At 34.9% G+C, this 18,539-nt stretch overlaps 2 protein-coding genes across 2 annotated transcripts; both read right to left on the bottom strand.

The window, feature by feature from the left end:
- Positions 1 to 365: 365 nt before the first annotated feature.
- Positions 366 to 1,610, bottom strand: LOC109071517 (popeye domain-containing protein 3-like). Its single transcript, XM_019087956.2, has 3 exons — positions 1,008 to 1,610; positions 802 to 910; positions 366 to 731 (listed from the first exon to the last, which is right to left on the bottom strand). Exons 1-3 carry the CDS (start codon positions 1,499 to 1,501, stop codon positions 438 to 440), a joined length of 897 nt encoding a protein of 298 aa, XP_018943501.2. The 5' UTR covers positions 1,502 to 1,610; the 3' UTR covers positions 366 to 437.
- A 10,237-nt stretch (positions 1,611 to 11,847) lies between these two features.
- LOC109095945 (syntaxin-12-like) lies at positions 11,848 to 17,907 on the bottom strand. Its single transcript, XM_042740343.1, has 11 exons — positions 17,765 to 17,907; positions 17,320 to 17,424; positions 17,123 to 17,192; positions 15,819 to 15,918; positions 15,615 to 15,752; positions 15,491 to 15,534; position 15,128; positions 13,651 to 13,746; positions 13,367 to 13,439; positions 13,200 to 13,282; positions 11,848 to 12,930 (listed from the first exon to the last, which is right to left on the bottom strand). The coding sequence occupies exons 2-11, from the start codon at positions 17,417 to 17,419 to the stop codon at positions 12,838 to 12,840; spliced, it is 798 nt and encodes a 265-aa protein (XP_042596277.1). The 5' UTR covers positions 17,420 to 17,424; positions 17,765 to 17,907; the 3' UTR covers positions 11,848 to 12,837.
- Positions 17,908 to 18,539: the final 632 nt, after the last annotated feature.

The following is an 18,539-nucleotide window of genomic DNA, read 5'->3' as shown; positions in this document are numbered from 1 at the left end:
GTTTCAGGTTGACAGTATTCTGTTTCATATAGGCTGTGTGATGTAGGATGTATTGAAGATGCAGATAGATGAAACTTCATGTTTTTATGTGAGAGCTTGATTCAGTAGCTACAGAGTTAACATCTCATTGATTCATTCAAACGTTTCCACAAATATAGGCTATGCCTAATACAGAGAAACTACAGTTTAATAAGTATCATACTGAAAACCACTTCATCTTCTGAATAATTATTTGATTCTCGTGTTGAAAATTTGCATGGCTGAACAACAACAACAACAAAAAACTGATTTCAAGAGGTCATTGCAATTACATAAAACTTAAATATCATACAAAAAAAAATAAAAAAATGCAAATACAAAAAAAAAAAAAAAAAAAAAAAAAACAGGACAATTAATTAGCATCAGTTAAGACTACAGAACATTGGAGCGTGCGTTTCTCATGAGTCTCTTTCTGCCGGTTTGGTTTCACTCTGTCCCAGCACTGGCTGGGATACACTTGTGTTTTCTATTTCTGTCTCTGGTCCGTGACAGAAGCTTGGTAACCGGAGATCATAGCGGAACCCCCGGATGTCGAAAGCCTTGTCGTTGAGAGAGAAGAGTTTCTCCGCGATGTCATTGCGCACCAGCAGCGCGAAGATCTTGGCGATGTAGCGGTGCTGCGCGAACAGCAGATAGAGTTTCTTTCGTCTCCACGCCACGTACCTGCACCTGTTATCTGCACGTAACGTAACCTGGGAAAAATACCAGAATTTGTTCCATTATAAAGTTTACGGTACGAACACAAACACACAATTTATTCACCTGAAAAACCCCTTCTTCTGAAGGTCTGAGGGAATCCCACTCTGGAGAGTCCAGGAACTGAAATGGATAGATGTAGTGCAGAAACTCCCCGTTCACCGTCACTCGTATCCTATTTTAGATAAAGCGAGTGTCTTGTTTGCCTTTAAGCACCCATAGTAAGACATCTTACGCGGATTATTTCTTGTAATGAAAGCATGTTTACTCACCTGCCTGAGATAAGAACGGACAGTTTGTCGATGGAGGTTTTACCCTCCACGGCGAAGCAGTGGTCTTTATCTATAGTGTAGATATCGCCCTCACAACACTCCACGATTTTTCCAAAATGAGTTAAGGATACTCCCAGCTTTTTGAACATATAATCGTAGAGATCCTGGAACTCCTTATCAAAAGTGACGCTGCGCAATCGGTACGAGCCATGAACAACTTGTGCCAAACAGAAGGCGAAAAGCGCGAAAGTCCATGAAAACGAGTCAGTCGTGCAGGGATCGGACCATGCCCAGATCGAATAGCAGAAAAACCCGAGCGTTAAAAAGCTGAACATGTAGAGTAATCCATAAAAGCCGCTGCCTCCCATAAATCCCAAAACCAGCAGTATATGTGCGAGATGAAACATTGATCCTTCAGGATTTTCCTTCCATTCTGAGCACACTGGGTATTCCAGAGTCTTTGCTGTCAAGTTATTCTCTGTTAAATGATCCATAATGGAAAATGAATAATTGGCTAGACGAGCGTCGTATATATCACTCCTCTGAAGAGATATGATCTGTAGCAGTCTTCAAGCTCTGTGAACCGACAGCTCTTTATTGCGCACACAGAAACATAATCCTTCAGCCTCCCAAAATGAAACTATTACTTAAAGTTTGCTGCTTTGGAGACGTAATGGAGTTCTCATTTATGTTTAGTGCAAGTATGAGATTTTGTCTCCTAAAACCTTTCTTGAGATTTCACTTTACAGAGGACTAATGTTATGATGCCATGAATTTAAGAGGCTGAAATATTACCACCTCCACACTTTCTGCCATAGAGGTTCTTCTTATAGAAAAAGAGTTGTAATTCTTTTTGCACTGATATTTGACTGCAGCATTAGTACTCTACAATTAGAGTTTGAAAGTACATCGTAAAAATGTGACCAAAATGCACACTTACTGTTGTGCCCCAAAAGAATTGCTTGATCCATTTAATGATTCTGAAAGATTAGGTTGTCAAGCCTCGTTAGTGCAAAGAATATCAATATGGATGTGACTGAGAACATGGAGATTTTTTATTTCCTGTTCTACAGGATGCATTCAAAAGCCATCACATAGTTTCTTATATTGTGTACTATTTAGTAAGCATATATATTTTTTTCTATTTCTATTTTTCCATTACATCACAGTTCTTCTAGCACCGCTCACCACACCAACTGCACTTTTATTTTTAATCTCTGCTATAAATTAACTTGGAATGGACTTTAAGTAGTCCAGGGGATGTTCTAGTTCACGTATGTCCCATGCTTGAGCCCTTCCTTTACAGACAGCAAGTCAACTGTTTTTAACTTATCTCATTACTGCTTTCAATGAATAGATGGACTTGAACTTAGGAAATGATCATTTCTGAAAAATATTAATCATTCATCTGGCTGATGTTCTAATTTATGGTTAATATTAAAATTATGAATGGTTTAATATTTCATATAAACTCTATTAATGAATTTTATATTAACAATATATATATATATATATATATATATATATATATATATATATATATATATATATATATATATATATATATATATATATATACACGGTATATGTGTGTGTGGGGGGGGGGCTGTAAACACATTTACAGTGTAAAACTGTAATTTACAAAAAAAAAAAAAAAAACTATATAATATAAACCATTAAAATCAACTAAAAAACACTAAAAAAAAATATAACAAAAAGAAACAAACAAAAAGACAAAGAAAAAACATAATGCAAGTGGGAAAGCCACATGAAGAGTCAAAGTTCATCACAAGTAGCTTTTCCAAAAGTTGAAGTATACACTAATATACAGAAGGTGCACATTCTCACAAACACAAAACACCATCACAATAAACACAACACTTAAATAATGCAATAAACATTCATTAAAGAACAGAAGATGTACTATCCTATACATAACATATCAAAAACTATAAAGACCATGATTATGATTATTAACATGATTATATAAACAAAATACTTTAAAATGTGTAGCGTCTTGCAGGGATTTCTGGGAATATCAGTTCTTAGTTTTTGACTGTAAATTCTATGTTGATTTGTTCTTTTCTATTTCTAAAAACTGCACAATTAACAGTATTTTACTGTAAAATTACATGTAATGTGGCTAGATCTTTTACAGTTTTTCCCTGTATATAGTATGGGAACTAAAGCTAACCTATTAAAAGTTTTTTTTTTCCTTTTCTTTTTTTCTGTAGCATATTTACAATATTTTTTTCTATACAGTGTATATATATATATATATATAAATAAGTCTATACTCCATGACATTATGTACGCACTGCAGCTAAATGCAGTTGTTACTCCTGAAACTTTACAGTGTGCACATGGCTATTCTGACAATACTCCCAGTTAACAAAAACATGTTATAAGAATATTTAGTCGGTTATGAAAATATTATTTCTGAATGTTCTAAAACAAGTTATTGCACTGATTTGAGAATAAGTTAACTTTGAATGAATATTTTATTAACATTACTAGAAGAACGATTGTTCATAACTTGCAAGAACATCAAAAGTCTGAGAACATTTCCTGTTGTCTGGGACAACAAAATCTTTTACGATCCTCTGTTCAGAACCTGGAAAATGTTATCTATGTCGAACCTTTTCTCCCATGGCTAAAAAAAATAAATAAAATAATTGAGTAGAAGTGTTGGAATGGAATGGAATGGAATTTACATCACAAAATAGGTCACTTGAGAATAGTATTGAAGTTATTCAGGTACCTTATATACCTTATACCTGCAAAATGAGCAATGGAATTTCTTTCACAACATATTTGTTATGTTAATAAAGGTTGCATGCACAATACAATTTCAAAGACTTTGCATCAGGTAAAGGACAGACAGTCTGTATGTGTGAAAACATCACACTATAATGAGGCAGGAGATACTGTGTATGACACTGGGACAGTACTTTTCTCCTTGAGACACAGATCAGGGTGTTTCAGCAGTGGCAGTTTTGTTCGGGTTGAAAATAACTCATCGTTAACACCCCAACCCCACCCCCAGCCAGCAGCCTGCCAGCTGAAGGTGCCTTTCATACACACTCTGGGGTATGAAAACAAACTTCACCCAAGAAAGAAATTGAGGACAAACCTTCTCTACAGACTCAGGGATTATAAAAGTCCTAATAAACATCATATCTTATGTATATCCATATAATCTCTGTGATTTCCCTTTGTATAAACATGGAGAGCATAGTAGAGCATGTTGTTAGGAGAGCTGACATGTGTTAGAGGGTCAGCCATGAACAGCTCTGCCTTTATACTGGCTATCAGACACCCAGCATGTCTATATATAGATCCAAACCCCAGACCCCAGTATATCTGTCAGTGGATATGTGTGTGTCTACAAAAGAGAGGGACAGAGAAACAGGGAATTAGAGCATTGCAGCTGGGGTGTGAGATCTGTGAAATGTATGCATAATTTCCATGATAATGAAAAAGCTAACAGCATCATTGTATTAGACTGTGTGTCAGGTGTGTGCATGTTCACTGACATGAAGTACCTGCTCGGTCATTAATCTAAAAGAACAGCATTGAGTTTTGGGACCAAGGACACCTTAAAGGTGTTACGGAAAAATAGAACACCACCGTGAAAAGTGTGCAATCCTCAGTGCTGGTGGCAGGTTTCTTAAATTGCATCTTATTATGTCTTAAAATATCTCTGACAGTGCAGGTGGGGAGTCTTTTGGCTGACTACTAATACTATAACTAATACAGGCCTGGATTTGTCAAAATGGAAAAATAAATAATTTAGCTTGAAGGGCAAGATGGGGGAAGATGCCCCCTTACTTATTAAATAAAAACATATTAAGATAAATTAAGCATGTGCAGTATGGTGATGATCAGCCAGTGTGTTATTAGGGGAAATAAACAGAAACATTTGCTGGTTGCAACAGCACAAAATGTTTGTATTTCAAGTGTCATAAATGCAAAATAATACACTGACTTTTGGATTTAAAATTGTGTTTTGATCATTTAGATTAATTAATTCAAATTAAATAACGAATGAAAGACAAAGCAGAATCAATTATTTTTGATTAATAAGAAATTTACATTTATTCTATATGTGTGTGTAACAAACGGCCTGGTGACAGAGGAAACTGGTATTTTATTGAGACTGCCAGAATATGACAGGATGAGTAGTAAGTGGAATGGGAATGAGAATCCTTGCAATCGGGTAATGCACTTGCCGGATGGGATGACCAGAGTGGAGGATGGTGAGCACACACCTCGGCGATGGTGAGTAGTAGAGGTACTTGATCGAAGCAACACAGGAGAGTAACTGGAACCACGGGGAAGAGAAGGCAGATCGCTTGGAGAGAAGGTAAACACAAGAGGTAAGTATTAGTATGAGTCAATTCAAGTAACTTAGCAGGGAAATGTTCCGTTGATCAGTCACGAGATCGGACAACTGATGATCCGAGGTGTGTGCTTATATAGTGCTGGGGAAGATTGGTGATTGAATGGTGAACAGGTGCTAGTGATTAATATTCAGGTGAGGGAGTGCGTTGTGATGAGCCTGTCCGAATTGTGACAGTGTGTGAGTGTGTACTTAATTGCTCATATTTGATATATTAAAGATATGTCATGATAGCAACACTATGCATTCAAATTGAATGATTTAATGTTTGCTGAGATGCGTCTTTTCAGTCAATACTAATTTTGCTATGTGATTAGGGTATTTATTCAGGTGTTAGGCTATATGTGATACAGTGTTGGGCAGTAACTAGTTACTATTAACTTAGTTACTGTTATAATATTACTTTCTGCAGTAACTAGTAATGTAACTAATTACTAATAAGATTTCAGTAATAATATTAGTTATCATCCATAAAACAGCTTAGTTACCCGCTGATTTAAAATCCAACAATCAAATAATTCCTAGATTTATTTTCATAATTTCCATGACTCGCACATGCATGCGATGTCCCCAATAGGAGGCAAGCTTGGAATATGGAAAGGCTTACATTCAGTGGATATAAATATTGCATTATATTGATTTTGACATCCCACCCACATCCCTCTGATCAGCATGTGGTACATTATATTACTATAATTAAAAATCTTTTTGGAAAATTAAAGAGTTTCTTACAAACTTATGTAATTTGATAAAATACATGAAATGAAATATAATCATATATGGGTAACGGAGAAATTACAGTTAGCTTCAAGCTACACATGACAATTAATGAGATTAATACAACCCTTGTACTTGAATGTCACTATCTATCACTATTGAGTGTTTGTAATAACTTCAGACTGCGATCCAGTGTGGATTTTGGTCAAATGAAGAAGAATAAACATTTACATATTAACATTCTAGAAGAACTAGTAGTGTAATTAATTACTAATTACTGTTACCAGAAAGTAATTAGTAAAGTAACAATATTAATTTTGAAAGGAGTAACTAGTAATGTGTAATATATTACATTCTTTGGGGCTATGCCTTTAAGTTATACACTTCACCCTCCTTTTACTTTTATCAGACCCAACTAATTTATAGCTAACTTGTATTTATTGTACTACTTTATTCGCTTGCAAACTGCATAACAAAATGAAATCCAAGTCCCAATAAAGAGTGTAGACTTGTTAAATTGTTAGAGGTCTAGGACCCCCTTTGTTGGCCCTCACCTTTCAACCCTCTTCCAACTAAAAACTCATTCCGTTTCTCAGTGAAATTTTGTCTCTTGTTTGTCTCAGCATCTGAGACAAATGTGTTGAGCATGGACTTGAGTGCGTGATTAAAATACACCACAACACCATCTGTTTGAGGGTGATGGAGTGGTGTGTGAATGCCAGTGATTCCAAGCTATTGGTCCAGCTTGGTCATCCTGAGACAAGATACAGTATGAAGATGGTTTGGCCAGTGGGAATTTCCTTTGAAAAACCCCTTGAGAGTCCCCTTACTAAAACAGGCAAAGTATAATAAATATTTTATTAATATTATGTTTTCAAGTTGTATCCATTTAATCCTAAATTTTCCCAGCTAAGTGACCATATGTACTACCTGAAAATGCTAAATGAAACAAAATTCATGTATTTTCAATCAATCAATCAATCAATCAATCAAACAATCAATTTAAAAATTACATTGACTCCTGGAAATCAGTCACTTGATCAACAACAACCTTTATAAATGCTAACAATATACAGTAATAACAAATTAATGTTTTTATCAACATGCAAATGGCACAATAAACCTTTGAAATCCGTAGTTCTGTATTAAGACTCAAGCAGTTAAAGGCACAATATGTAAGATTTTTTTCATTAAAATATCCAAAAACCACTAGAAACGTGTTATATATTTTGCTAACTTGTGTACTTACATTATCACAAATGTTTTGAAGAATGTTTAAATCCAGAGAAATAAGCAATTTTAACTAGTGACACAGACTGTGTCCATAGTGTCATTGTGTCGCCTTGCAAATGACATCATACACCCTCGATTTCCGGTTTTGTTTTGTAGAAAACATGAAAACACCAAAGACGACACTCAAGTATTGATAGATATGTGTATTCTACATGCTAAACGGCTCATCGCCATTTATTGGAAAAAGATAGAAAGGCCTACTATAACTCAATGGTTAAGAGAAATATCTTCATGCATTGCAGTGGAAAAGATAACATATATTCTTAAGGGTAAAGAAGACCAATTTAAGAGGATTTGGAGTCCCTTTTTATTATTTATTGAGCAAGGGGATATAAACAATATAATAGAGGAGGAACAAAATGCTTTATTAGGTATTATATTCATTTGAAAATACATTTTAATTTGCATTAATCCTATTTTATTTTATTTATCTTATCTGTGGCTATTATTGATTGCAGTGTACTGTTAACTCTGTCTTCCAAAGTACATACTTTATCCAATGTTGGTTTGTGCTATTGCATTTTTCAAGTATTATGAGCCCCGGTGTTTGTTTATTTGTCTTTTTTTTGTTTTGTTTTTTTGTTTTTGTACATCATATGTGATGTTCCAGACATGTGATGTACATTGTTGTGTAAGTGTTTAAGAAAATGCAATAAAAACAGTATTACGCAAAAAAAAAAAAAAAACACCAAAGATGCTTTAATATGTTGTGTGTTTTAATAATGTATCTTGTATGATAAAACATGGCTGCTTTTTTTCCCACATACGCACGAGCGGAAGGAGCGGAAGCGGTCGACCGTGGCATGATAAAAGCTTAGAGCCATGTGCTCAGATATCATATTGTTATGATGGCATTTGTCATTGTATGCATGTGTTATTTTGTCCATATTGATATTATAGGAATAGCTCAATAACAAATTATAAATTGCCTTAAAATGAACTCACCTTCATGCCATCTATGAGCTTGTTTCTTCATCTGAAATAAATTTGGAAAAATATAGCATTACATTATCCTCTGCAGTGAATGGGTGCCATCAAATCATTTAATAATTTAATTAAGTGATTAAATGGAAAATACTGGAACAAATTCAGGAACCGGATGCCAGTGGTTTTGAGGCTTACCTCTCAGATAGGTCCTTCAAGGTGTCTTGGAGAGGTGAGGTATCCAAGTTGCAACATCTAACTACTGGGGTGCCTCAGGGCTCAGTTCTTGGACCAGTTCTCTTTTCTGTCTACATGGCATCACTAGGTTCTGTCGTTCAGGAACATGACTTTTCATATCACTGCTATGCTGATGACACTCAGCTCTACCTCTCATTCCATCCTGATGACCCAACGATTTCTGCTAGCATCTCAGCTTGTCTAACAGACATTTCTTGTTGGATGACGGACCATCACCTATCACATATTGTATATATACCTTGCTACATGTGCAAGGTATATATAATATAACCGAGACTTGTCATTTACACTTAAACATTGCTCTTTTGTTAGTTTTGATTGCTTCGATTGTACTCATTTGTAAGTCGCTTTGGATAAAAGTGTCTGCTAAATGTAAATGTAAATGATTAAAATGAGAGTCCAAACAGTAGATAAAAGCACAGTAATCCACATGACTGCAGTCCATCGATTAATTACTCACCCTCATGTTGTTCCAAACCCATAACACCTTCATTCATCTTTGGAACACAAATTAAGATATTTTTGACGAATTCAGAGAGCTCTCTGACCCTCCCATAGGCAGCAATGTAATTACCACGATTAAAGTCCAGAAACGTAGCAAGGAGATCAGTAAAATAGTCCATGTGACATCAGGGGTTCAACTGTAAGCTCACGAAGCTACAAGAATACTTTTTTTACACAAAGAAAACAGAAATAACAACTTCTCTTCAACAATTTGTCCCCTTCGCATCACCCTATTGCCATTTTGGAGAGTATCCACTGAACATGACTAGCGTACGCTATTCTATGTCAGCTGCGCCATATCTATATATCTTAACTTGTGTTCCGAATATGAAAGGAGGTCTTACGGGTTTAGAACGACATGAAGGTGAGTAATTAATGAAAGAATTTTCATTTTGGGGTAAACTAACCCTTTAACATCTCGTAATGTGAAAAGCTGCATGTTTGTAAAAACTAATTCATCATTAAACTGTTGCTCCTGGCCAAAATACAAGTTTCATATTTACATTTTCTCTAGTTAAATGTCCATCTCCTGCTATCCTCTTGAATTTTGTTTAGAACTGTTTTAGACTGTTTTTGTTCATAAACGGTACTTCATCTGTGCATACTTGTCTAATAAATGTGTGTGCTACATTAAGTGTTGGTTCTTCATTGATTCATTGCTTTGTTCCTCTTTTGTAAAATACATAAATGTAAATATAATTTTTTTTTCTTTCTCTTGAATCAGATGAGAGTTTTTTCACTGGAGAAAAGTATTATGGATAGAGGACTCACATTTTAGCCGGAATTTGTTTGTATTTGTTTCTTATAAACACACAGGTTTTCATTTCACAAGATACTAATTGATGGACTGGAGTGGTGCGGATTACTGTGATGTTTTTATCAGCTGTTTGTACTCTCATTCTGATGGCACCCATTCACTGCAAAGGACCCATTAGTGAGCAGGTGATGTTATTCTAAAATTCTACAAATCTGTTTAAATAACGAAACAAACTCATCTACATCATGCATGACCCGAGCTGAATAAATCTTCAGCAAATTTGTGTTTTTTTGTGTGAACTATTCCTTGAATAAACAATTAATAATGGAGCATAGCATAAAGAATCTGTTGATATGACCAACAGTTTGTCATCAGTTCCTACCACACCATCTGGATTTGCAAAATAAGACAATGGACACACACACACAAATTACAAGACCACCATCTCACATTTCCTTTGTTCTCATGTTTCTACAAAGAATCAGCTCTGGAGCAGGAAATGAAAAAGATCGAAGGGAAAAGTAGCCTCAGATGAAAAGGAATATGACAAACAACGTCCCTCCTTTCACACCACAATCAAACTAGAATTCAAGGGGGAGAGGTCATTTTACCTTTCTCTTAGGATTCTCTTTGTTCTCCTAAAGAAGACACAGATGCTATTTTGTTAGTTAACTGTGCAAAATAAAACAGAAAAGAAAGAGACAACTGAAAGGTGCCAGAAACCTAAATTTTATTTATATTCCACCTCACAAACACATTCAAATGCACAATAGTATTAGTAATGCATAACTGGATTGCTCTGTGTGGGATGAGTTATATTAAAAAATAATATTTATCGGTACGTTCAGATTCCTGATTGTAAACCAACAATGTTATTTAAGCTCAAACCTAAACCCTAAGTCAAACCTAAACCCTTTTCCTAAAATCTGATGGCTGATACAGTGTAAATTTTGTTCCAGGACCATCATTTCTTGGCAAAATGATGGTCTTGGTACACTTGAGTGCAGCTAATGTTGTCCCGAGTGAAAATAGTTTTACATTAAATTAAGGAAATATTTGCAATTCTGATAAGGTTTGCACTAAGAAACAATGCAAAACCTCTAACTCCTACACTGTCCCTCTCAGCTCTAAACACTTCTCCATGTATTGAACGCTTCAGCCACTGCAATCATAATCAAGACTTTCCCAAAATGTGGGGTAGAATATAAGATTGTGCATGTTGAACTGTTAGTCATGCTAATCAGTGGAGGACAGTGGGGGTGTTCTGCCCGCTGATTATGGCAATAAGTGACGCACAAGAACAACGAAGGGCCACTCGAAAATAACTTCAAAGAGCACTTCAAACTCAGCATTAACATGACGAAATTATAATTTGTGATGCTGACCCTTGATAAGAGTGTCTTGAGCAACAGGACACAACATTGAATATTCTGTCGTTAAAACCCTATAGTGACCTTTGAAGACCAAGGCGGACTGCCGATCAGTGATGTTTACTGTGTGCCACCTTGTGAGTAAAACAGAAACTGAACATTACTTTGCAGTCCTATTTAAAATCAGAATCTTCAAAGGTCCAATACACTTTTTTTTTTGTAAGACTTTTTATTGAGTTTTTATTAGAATATATTTTAAAATGTAATTTATTCCTGTGATGCAAAGCTGTATTTTCAGCATCATTTCTCCAGTCTTCAGTGTCACATGATCCTTCAGAAATCATTCTTATATGCTGATTTGCATACATGATTCATTTGATTTTTTTTTTACAGGATTTTTTGAAATATTAGAAAGTTCAAAAGAACAATGTGTATTATAAATGTCTTTACTTTTGATCAGTTTAACACATCCAGCTAAATAAAATTAAAATTTCTTAATTGTAGTTTGAATGGTTGTTTATAATAGAGTACATGCATTTTTTTTCTATTTTTAATTACAATTCTCTGAAAAAAATATTGATAATCTGGAAAAAAAAAGATAGAGATAGATAGAAGATAAGCACTGAGGAACAATTTATTAAAACATATTTCATATTTATGTACTACTGAGAAATACATGTACTTGTGAGAATCAAAGCACTGGGCATAAAAACATACACAGCATTAAAATCTTTGAAATCATTTTGAGAAATCAATATTTTTGCATAATTTCAGTTGAAAAAAAAAATGAATCAAGACCTGAAGCAACAACCCATATTTTAAAAGGAATTACATTCATGCAAGTGGTTGCAAACGTAAACCTTCTCATGATTAATGCTGTACTGTATATGATCCAGAAATTTTAATTGACAGACATTTTTATGCGGAAACTATTCTCTTATACTAGCATTGTTTTTTTAACACATAAGTGCAGATTTAGTGAAAACACTCATCTGAATTTCTGCATGAATGGCTCTTAATATTGGGATCTGATCCATAATATATTTAAAATACATTTATTTCATACTAAGTATACAGTAGTTCCAATCTAATCATCTACTATTTACTGACATATCACTGGAGACTTACTGACATAAAAATGATAATGGAACTTTATTTGGAGTACTATTTTTGCACAATGTGCATTTCTTAATATTAAGCTTAAAATGTTTTTGATGAAGATTGAATAATCTTTGAATAATATTAGACTTTAAATGCAAGATATTTACTTGCAAATATACTTGCAATAATTCCACTTTAGCACAATCAACTACCAGACGTACAACTGCAGGGTTTTTTATTTATTTATATATTAATAAATAAAAATACAATGTGTTTCTGTGAGCCATGCTTGAGCTGAGATCTGAGGTGATGTGATGTTTGATAACTGTTTTAGATAAGAAGGCAGTATATGGGTTGAAACGTTCAGGAGACCCTAGGGTTCACATCACAATATTACCAGCCATTCGTACAGAAATTTAATGTTTTTTTTTCACAAAACACACACACGTCATTCACTCAACACTGAAGTAGGATCCAGTACTTCTGTCCGATTCTGCTCTCATTTTATCTGACTACTTGCCAAATGATTATAGCAAAGATGGACGCCACTAGCGACAGGATAAGAGCCAGAAAACACATCCTCTTGCGGGATTTTCTCTAAAAAGGAAAAAACACAGTTATATACAGTCAACCAGGCAGCACTGCTGACGTTAGCGTATGCACCTGCTACCTAAACTAGCAGTCATAAGTCTGAAATCAAACTAAAATAGATAAAAAACCCAGAACTAAACAGAACACAACAAATCACACCAAAAAAACAAAGCAATCCTGAAACATTTAAAACCATTGTAACATTGTGAATTGTTTTATTACAGTTTTAAAGAACTGTTTTCTATTAGAATTTATTGTAATGTAATTCCTGATACCTGATGATAAGCCGCCTGCTGGAGTTGTTCAGCTCCTCGCTCCACATGCACCTCTGCACTCTCCACGTTGGCTTCAATGCTATCTGTGAATGATGACAGGAGGAAACCAGGCCTTAAAATCTGTGAACAGCTGAATCTGTGCAAAAAAATGTGAGAGCTAGACTAACCTATCATGTCACCCTGGTCATGGATCATGACTGCAAGGTCCTTGAAGATCTGATTCACATCCACAATGTCCGACTGAATCAAGAACAGAAAGCAGCTGGGACATTTCACTACAATCCATGTCTGAGAATTACCATGAAATTACCATGTGCAATGAATCTGAAGACATCTTTTAAAGGTATAAAAAATGAATGATCAAAAAAGCTGATATTGTATGAAAGGCTAGCTTGAATGCTTATGAGAAATGTTCATTTTTGTATACTGATGTCATACAGGAAGTGCTCACCTCCAGCTGACGGATATTGGTCTCCCTCTCTTTAATAAGCTCAAGGTCCTCTTCTGTGAAAGGCTCCTCTTCTGCCTGCATCCTCCACCCTTCATTCTTTTCAAATGACAAAAGCTATGAACATTTCTGCTTTCATATCTCTCACCAGACCCACATTGTTCATATCTGATTCATTTTGGAATATGTATTGCATGTTTGTTTTGTGCATTTTAATCAAAATCAGGGTACATGAGGTCAATATTTGATCCTTGGGTTTGAATTAGGGCTGCACGATTTTGACAAAAATCATAATTGTCCCTTGAAATTGTAATTGCGATTATTCATTACGAATATCACCATTTACATTGAATGACATTTATACCATGGTTTGATGCAACTGCACGCCATATTTTTATATGAAAATAAACAAGCTGAAAACACTCTAACTGAAAAACGTTAAGTGTTTTTCTATAGTATTAAGCCTCAAATGTCAACTATACATCGGATTGGTTTCTTCTTTAAATTATAAAAAAGTAAAAAATATGAATGGTATTATAATGTCATACTAAAATTTAAATAATAGGAAAAATCCTTAAGATAACATGCAGAAAGAAAGAAACACATCTTAAGCACACAGAATAACATAAGTGGGCTTTGAACGATTACGTAATTGTGGCATCCATATTTGTAATTGGGATTAGAAAGTCGATTAATTGTGCAGCCCTAAAACTAGGGTCAAATGAATTATGACCACTGCTTGATCAAAGATTAATTTTTTGATTTTAATTCTAAACAATTCTATTATCATTTACTCACTCTCATGTCATTCCAAAGAGCAAGAACAAACCTCAGATGTGCTTGTGTGACAAACAACTTTTGGGCTTCTGTTGACCATATTTGATGTGCTCTATATCCACCTTAATTTTCAAAGCGGAAGCCGTTTTCTGTGAATGCGTGAGATTTCTGGTTCATTAGCTGTTATAGGGAAAAAACGAGATGAATAACAATGTGCAATCAACGGTAAAACTGTTTGCACTACAAACCAGTGTCTTCATAATTAAGACAATACATTAAAATAAAATGGTAAGACACACCAGTTTGCAATATCAAAAAAGTTTTGTACAGTTAAAAATAGCTGGAAGCGGATGACATCGGAAGCCAGACACCTTAAATTTACAAATGTCCTCTTATGGGAAAAATAAGGTGAATATGTGTGTTGTGCAATGTTTGCATGTAAATAACAACATTTATGGACAGTTCATTTCAATGAACCAGCTCAAAAATGTTTCACCAGTTCTTTTAGGTCATCAACTATTTGCGTCATTAGTACACTCTATCATCCCCACGGGTGTAAAATCATGCTCAAAAACCAATTTAAATAAAGCTATGTGCATGTAGCTGATTTACGATTTATATTTCCAGTACATTTAATTTTTTTGAATTTCTTCTGTTCTGCAGCCCTGCTAAGAAGAGCAAAATCCATCTTTATATCATATACTCTGGGATATTTCCAGCCAGAGTGATTATCAGGCACGTTTTGATTGAGTAGCTTGTGGATAAATGTTGACTCAAGACATGGATTCGTTTGGGTTCATCCAGTTCACTAAAAAGAATTAGTTCAAAATAACAATTCGATCACAAAGATTAAACTAAACTGCTTAATTATTATGGATTACTTTACAATGTCTTTATGAACTTTGAGTGTCTGAACAAAAATGACGAGGAATGTAAAAATATCTTCACTGGTGTTTGAAAGATGAAACAGAGATTAAAGGGTTTGGAACAATCTGAGGTGAGTAAATCATAACCGAATTTTCATTTTTCATGCCAATTTTTAACACAAGACAGATATGTCTCCTACTTTTCAAATGTCACAAGCTGTTCATCTTGATTGAGCTCATCAACCTGCAAAATGAAAGGCTTTTTGTTAAAGAAATGGCAAACAAAAATAAGCAGTAGATAATTAGCATATATACTGTAGTTACGTGGAGTCTGGAGCCAGCTCGTGCCCGCGCCACTGATTCACGCTCCCTCTCTGCAGCTCGCCGCTGGACCACTTGGAAGTTGTTGAGGGCCGCTGAGAAGTCATTCATCAGACGGTCTTTCTGAATCTTCTGCTGCCGCTGTGTGAAGAGAAACATTAGCATCACCACATCTGGCCACACTGGTATGAGGAGGTGTGAACTCACCTGTTCTGAAGGAGACTGCGGCTGTGGTAAAGAGCCCAGGTCTTTCAGATGTCTGTTGGTCTCTTTTGCTAACTGGTTTGTGTAGTGCTGCATTTGCTGGCTGTTTGCAACATACAGAGATGTTACTATTCATAACACTCTCTTAATTTCACACACAAATGAGCAGATGCTAGCTGAAAAAATATGGCTGGTAATTCCCACACTCTGTTTATCCACTTTGTGACAGATACTTATTCTACAGTGTTTTTGCAAGTTACTATCATCAAATGCTACAGATTTCCTTGCAAAGTAATCACGTTGAATATTTTAAGACTATTCCTAAAGCTAACATATTTATATATAAGTGCATATTTTTAATTGATAGTACTCAATACTTAGTTTTGTCACTATTTACTCATCCCCAGATTGTTCCAAAACCATATGAGCTTCTATCTTATGTCGCGAACGAAGAAGATATTTTAAAGAATGTGCGTAGGTAAACAAACAGTTAATACTACAGTATGGAAGTCAGTGGCTACCATCAACTGTTGGGTTCCCAACATTCTTCAAAACATCTTCTTTTGTTATCAACATAAGAAGAAACTCATAGAAGAGCATGAGTAAATGATGACAGAACTTGACAGAACATTCATTTTTGGGTGAACTTTCCCTTCTGAATTAGATTTTATTGTCCTCTTAACCACTAGATGGCACAAAAGTCACTGCAGCGCTTTCCTAAATTTTGCGGTGCATATTTGGCTGATTCTTCGCACAATCACAAAGTCTGTCTAATATTTGAAGTTAATGTTTAATGTTAAAATCACAAGAGAAATTTTGGTTGTATTTTCTCTTTCTTATTTTATGCTCTTTGTTTATGAGAAAATTACAAATTGGTCTTTGAAAAGAAACTGAAGAGATCATTCAAACCAGAGTTTGTTATAGTGGCATTATAAGTTTGGAGATTGATGTGGTTGTGAGACAAAGGTCTTGTTAATAAACGTGTAAAAAGGAAAATATGTAAATTTGGGGTAATTTGGGCCAAATGTAGTATGTTTTTTTTTTCTCTCTGCATGATGGGAGTAGTAGAAAGCACATAATCTCTTTAAGGTGTACCTGTCCCCTATCATTATTTGAGTTTGCTCAGTCATTTCACATATGGGTCAGACAGTCACTTCCTGACTAATTGCATTTTACAAAAACGTGCCCCTAGTATCAAAGGTGGCTCTGATGCCGCTTTGCTTCTCTGTACAGCATCAGATCAGAATGTATTCATCAGTATGTGAGACAACACAATAGATGCCAGAATTGATGAAGATATAACTCACAGTCTATCCTGAAGTTCTGGTGTGTCTGGTCTGGTACCAAGTTGAAAAAGCATGCTCTTGATTTGACCAGCTATGCACAGAAAAATATGAGACATAACTTTAAATTATGAGAAAAGACATAATCATTCAAAGTGTGTTTATTAGGAATACAACAATAAAAAGCTCTCTTCAGTTTCTATGTAAACACATCTACTCACTGTTTTGTGTGATTTTCTGGATGTTTGAGCTGCATGTCTGAGTGAGGTTGTTGAAATCTCTCGGCTGTGAGTGACTGCTGTCCGTCATTCTGTAAGACATGATGACTAAAAAACAACACAGCTGTTCACATCAGATGCCATTCATTATATCATATTTACGACGTAAGTGTGTTTACAATCATTTTCACAAATTATAACATATAATTGTATTACAGGTTGATATTAAAAGATAAAACATGTAAACCGTTAAGGTTAAAGGTTAAATCTAAAAATGTACTGCGTAACTTATGCAACGCAATAAGATATTGAGCAGGCCCTTCGCTTGATAAAATAATTACTATACTTAATTTCATGTTGTCATCTGAAATGATTCAACAATACTTGCAGTAATGTCATCGAAACACAAACTGTTTTAAAAAAGAAACAGTGAGAGTGAATCGCATACCTGTGATGCTCAGATGCTCTTCTCTCACAGAAACAGAGTAATCCGACAGAATGGCAAGAAACACATTCACGGTTTACATTGAGTGGGCGGGGCTTATTGAGCCATTTCGAGGGGTCTAAAAAAATATTTTTATTTATGCGGTTTAATATTTATTAACGATCTAAATGTCGATATGATTGTGTAAGTAATTGTCTAGAACATTGCTAAAAAAAAATACAAGCGCGTCTCTGTCAAATGATACATGTTACAATTCTCAGCGCTTTACAAGGGTGTCCAATCAAAGTCGTTTGCGATTTCAGAATAGGACAGTGTATTAAATAATCGTATAGAGGTTTTTTTTTTGTGTGTGTGTGTCAGATTTTTGTTTATATGTCATGGATCAGTCACGGGAAAAAATAAATGTAAAACAGTACACGCTTGCAAATGTATCCATAAAGACAAAAACCTTTCTAAATGTCAATATGTTTCAAAGAAGCGTTCTGCTTTTTGAGCCACCATGCGCCCTCTGGAAGAAGAACATGGTTTCGTCTGCTATTAGACATTAATATCTCCCACCTAATCTGTACTTTAGAATGATGGCTGGATTCACATCAGACTCAGTTCGTGTGCGTCACACTCATTTCTCCTCTTTTCCAATGAACGTCATGTTTATTATATATATATATAAATTAATTATTTTTTTTCTAGGTTCCAGGTCTTCATCTTATCTGCACTATAAAATAATAATAATAATAATAATAATACTAGCCTAAAAAAAGTATACTAAGTAAGGCCT

The sequence above is a fragment of the Cyprinus carpio genome, chromosome B16, assembly GCF_018340385.1.
Source record: "Cyprinus carpio isolate SPL01 chromosome B16, ASM1834038v1, whole genome shotgun sequence".
Lineage (NCBI taxonomy): Eukaryota > Metazoa > Chordata > Actinopteri > Cypriniformes > Cyprinidae > Cyprinus > Cyprinus carpio.
The sequence above is the reverse complement of the archived record's forward strand: the minus strand, read 5'-3'. Positions and strand labels throughout refer to the sequence as shown.

Bases quoted from the DNA above. Each gene is read 5' to 3' on its own strand.
- LOC109071517 (XM_019087956.2), bottom strand. From the start codon at position 1,501: ATGGATCATTTAACAGAGAATAACTTGACAGCAAAGACTCTGGAATAC. The intron at 911-1,007 runs GTGAGTAAACAT...TATCTAAAATAG, and splicing joins TCCGTTCTTATCTCAGGCAG to GATACGAGTGACGGTGAACG. The intron at 732-801 runs GTGAATAAATTG...TATTTTTCCCAG, and splicing joins CAGAAGAAGGGGTTTTTCAG to GTTACGTTACGTGCAGATAA.
- LOC109095945 (XM_042740343.1), bottom strand. From the start codon at position 17,419: ATGTCTTACAGAATGACGGACAGCAGTCACTCACAGCCGAGAGATTTC. The intron at 15,919-17,122 runs GTGAGTTATATC...TGTTGCAAACAG, and splicing joins CCAGAACTTCAGGATAGACT to CCAGCAAATGCAGCACTACA. The intron at 13,440-13,650 runs GTGAGCACTTCC...TTCTTGATTCAG, and splicing joins CCAATATCCGTCAGCTGGAG to TCGGACATTGTGGATGTGAA.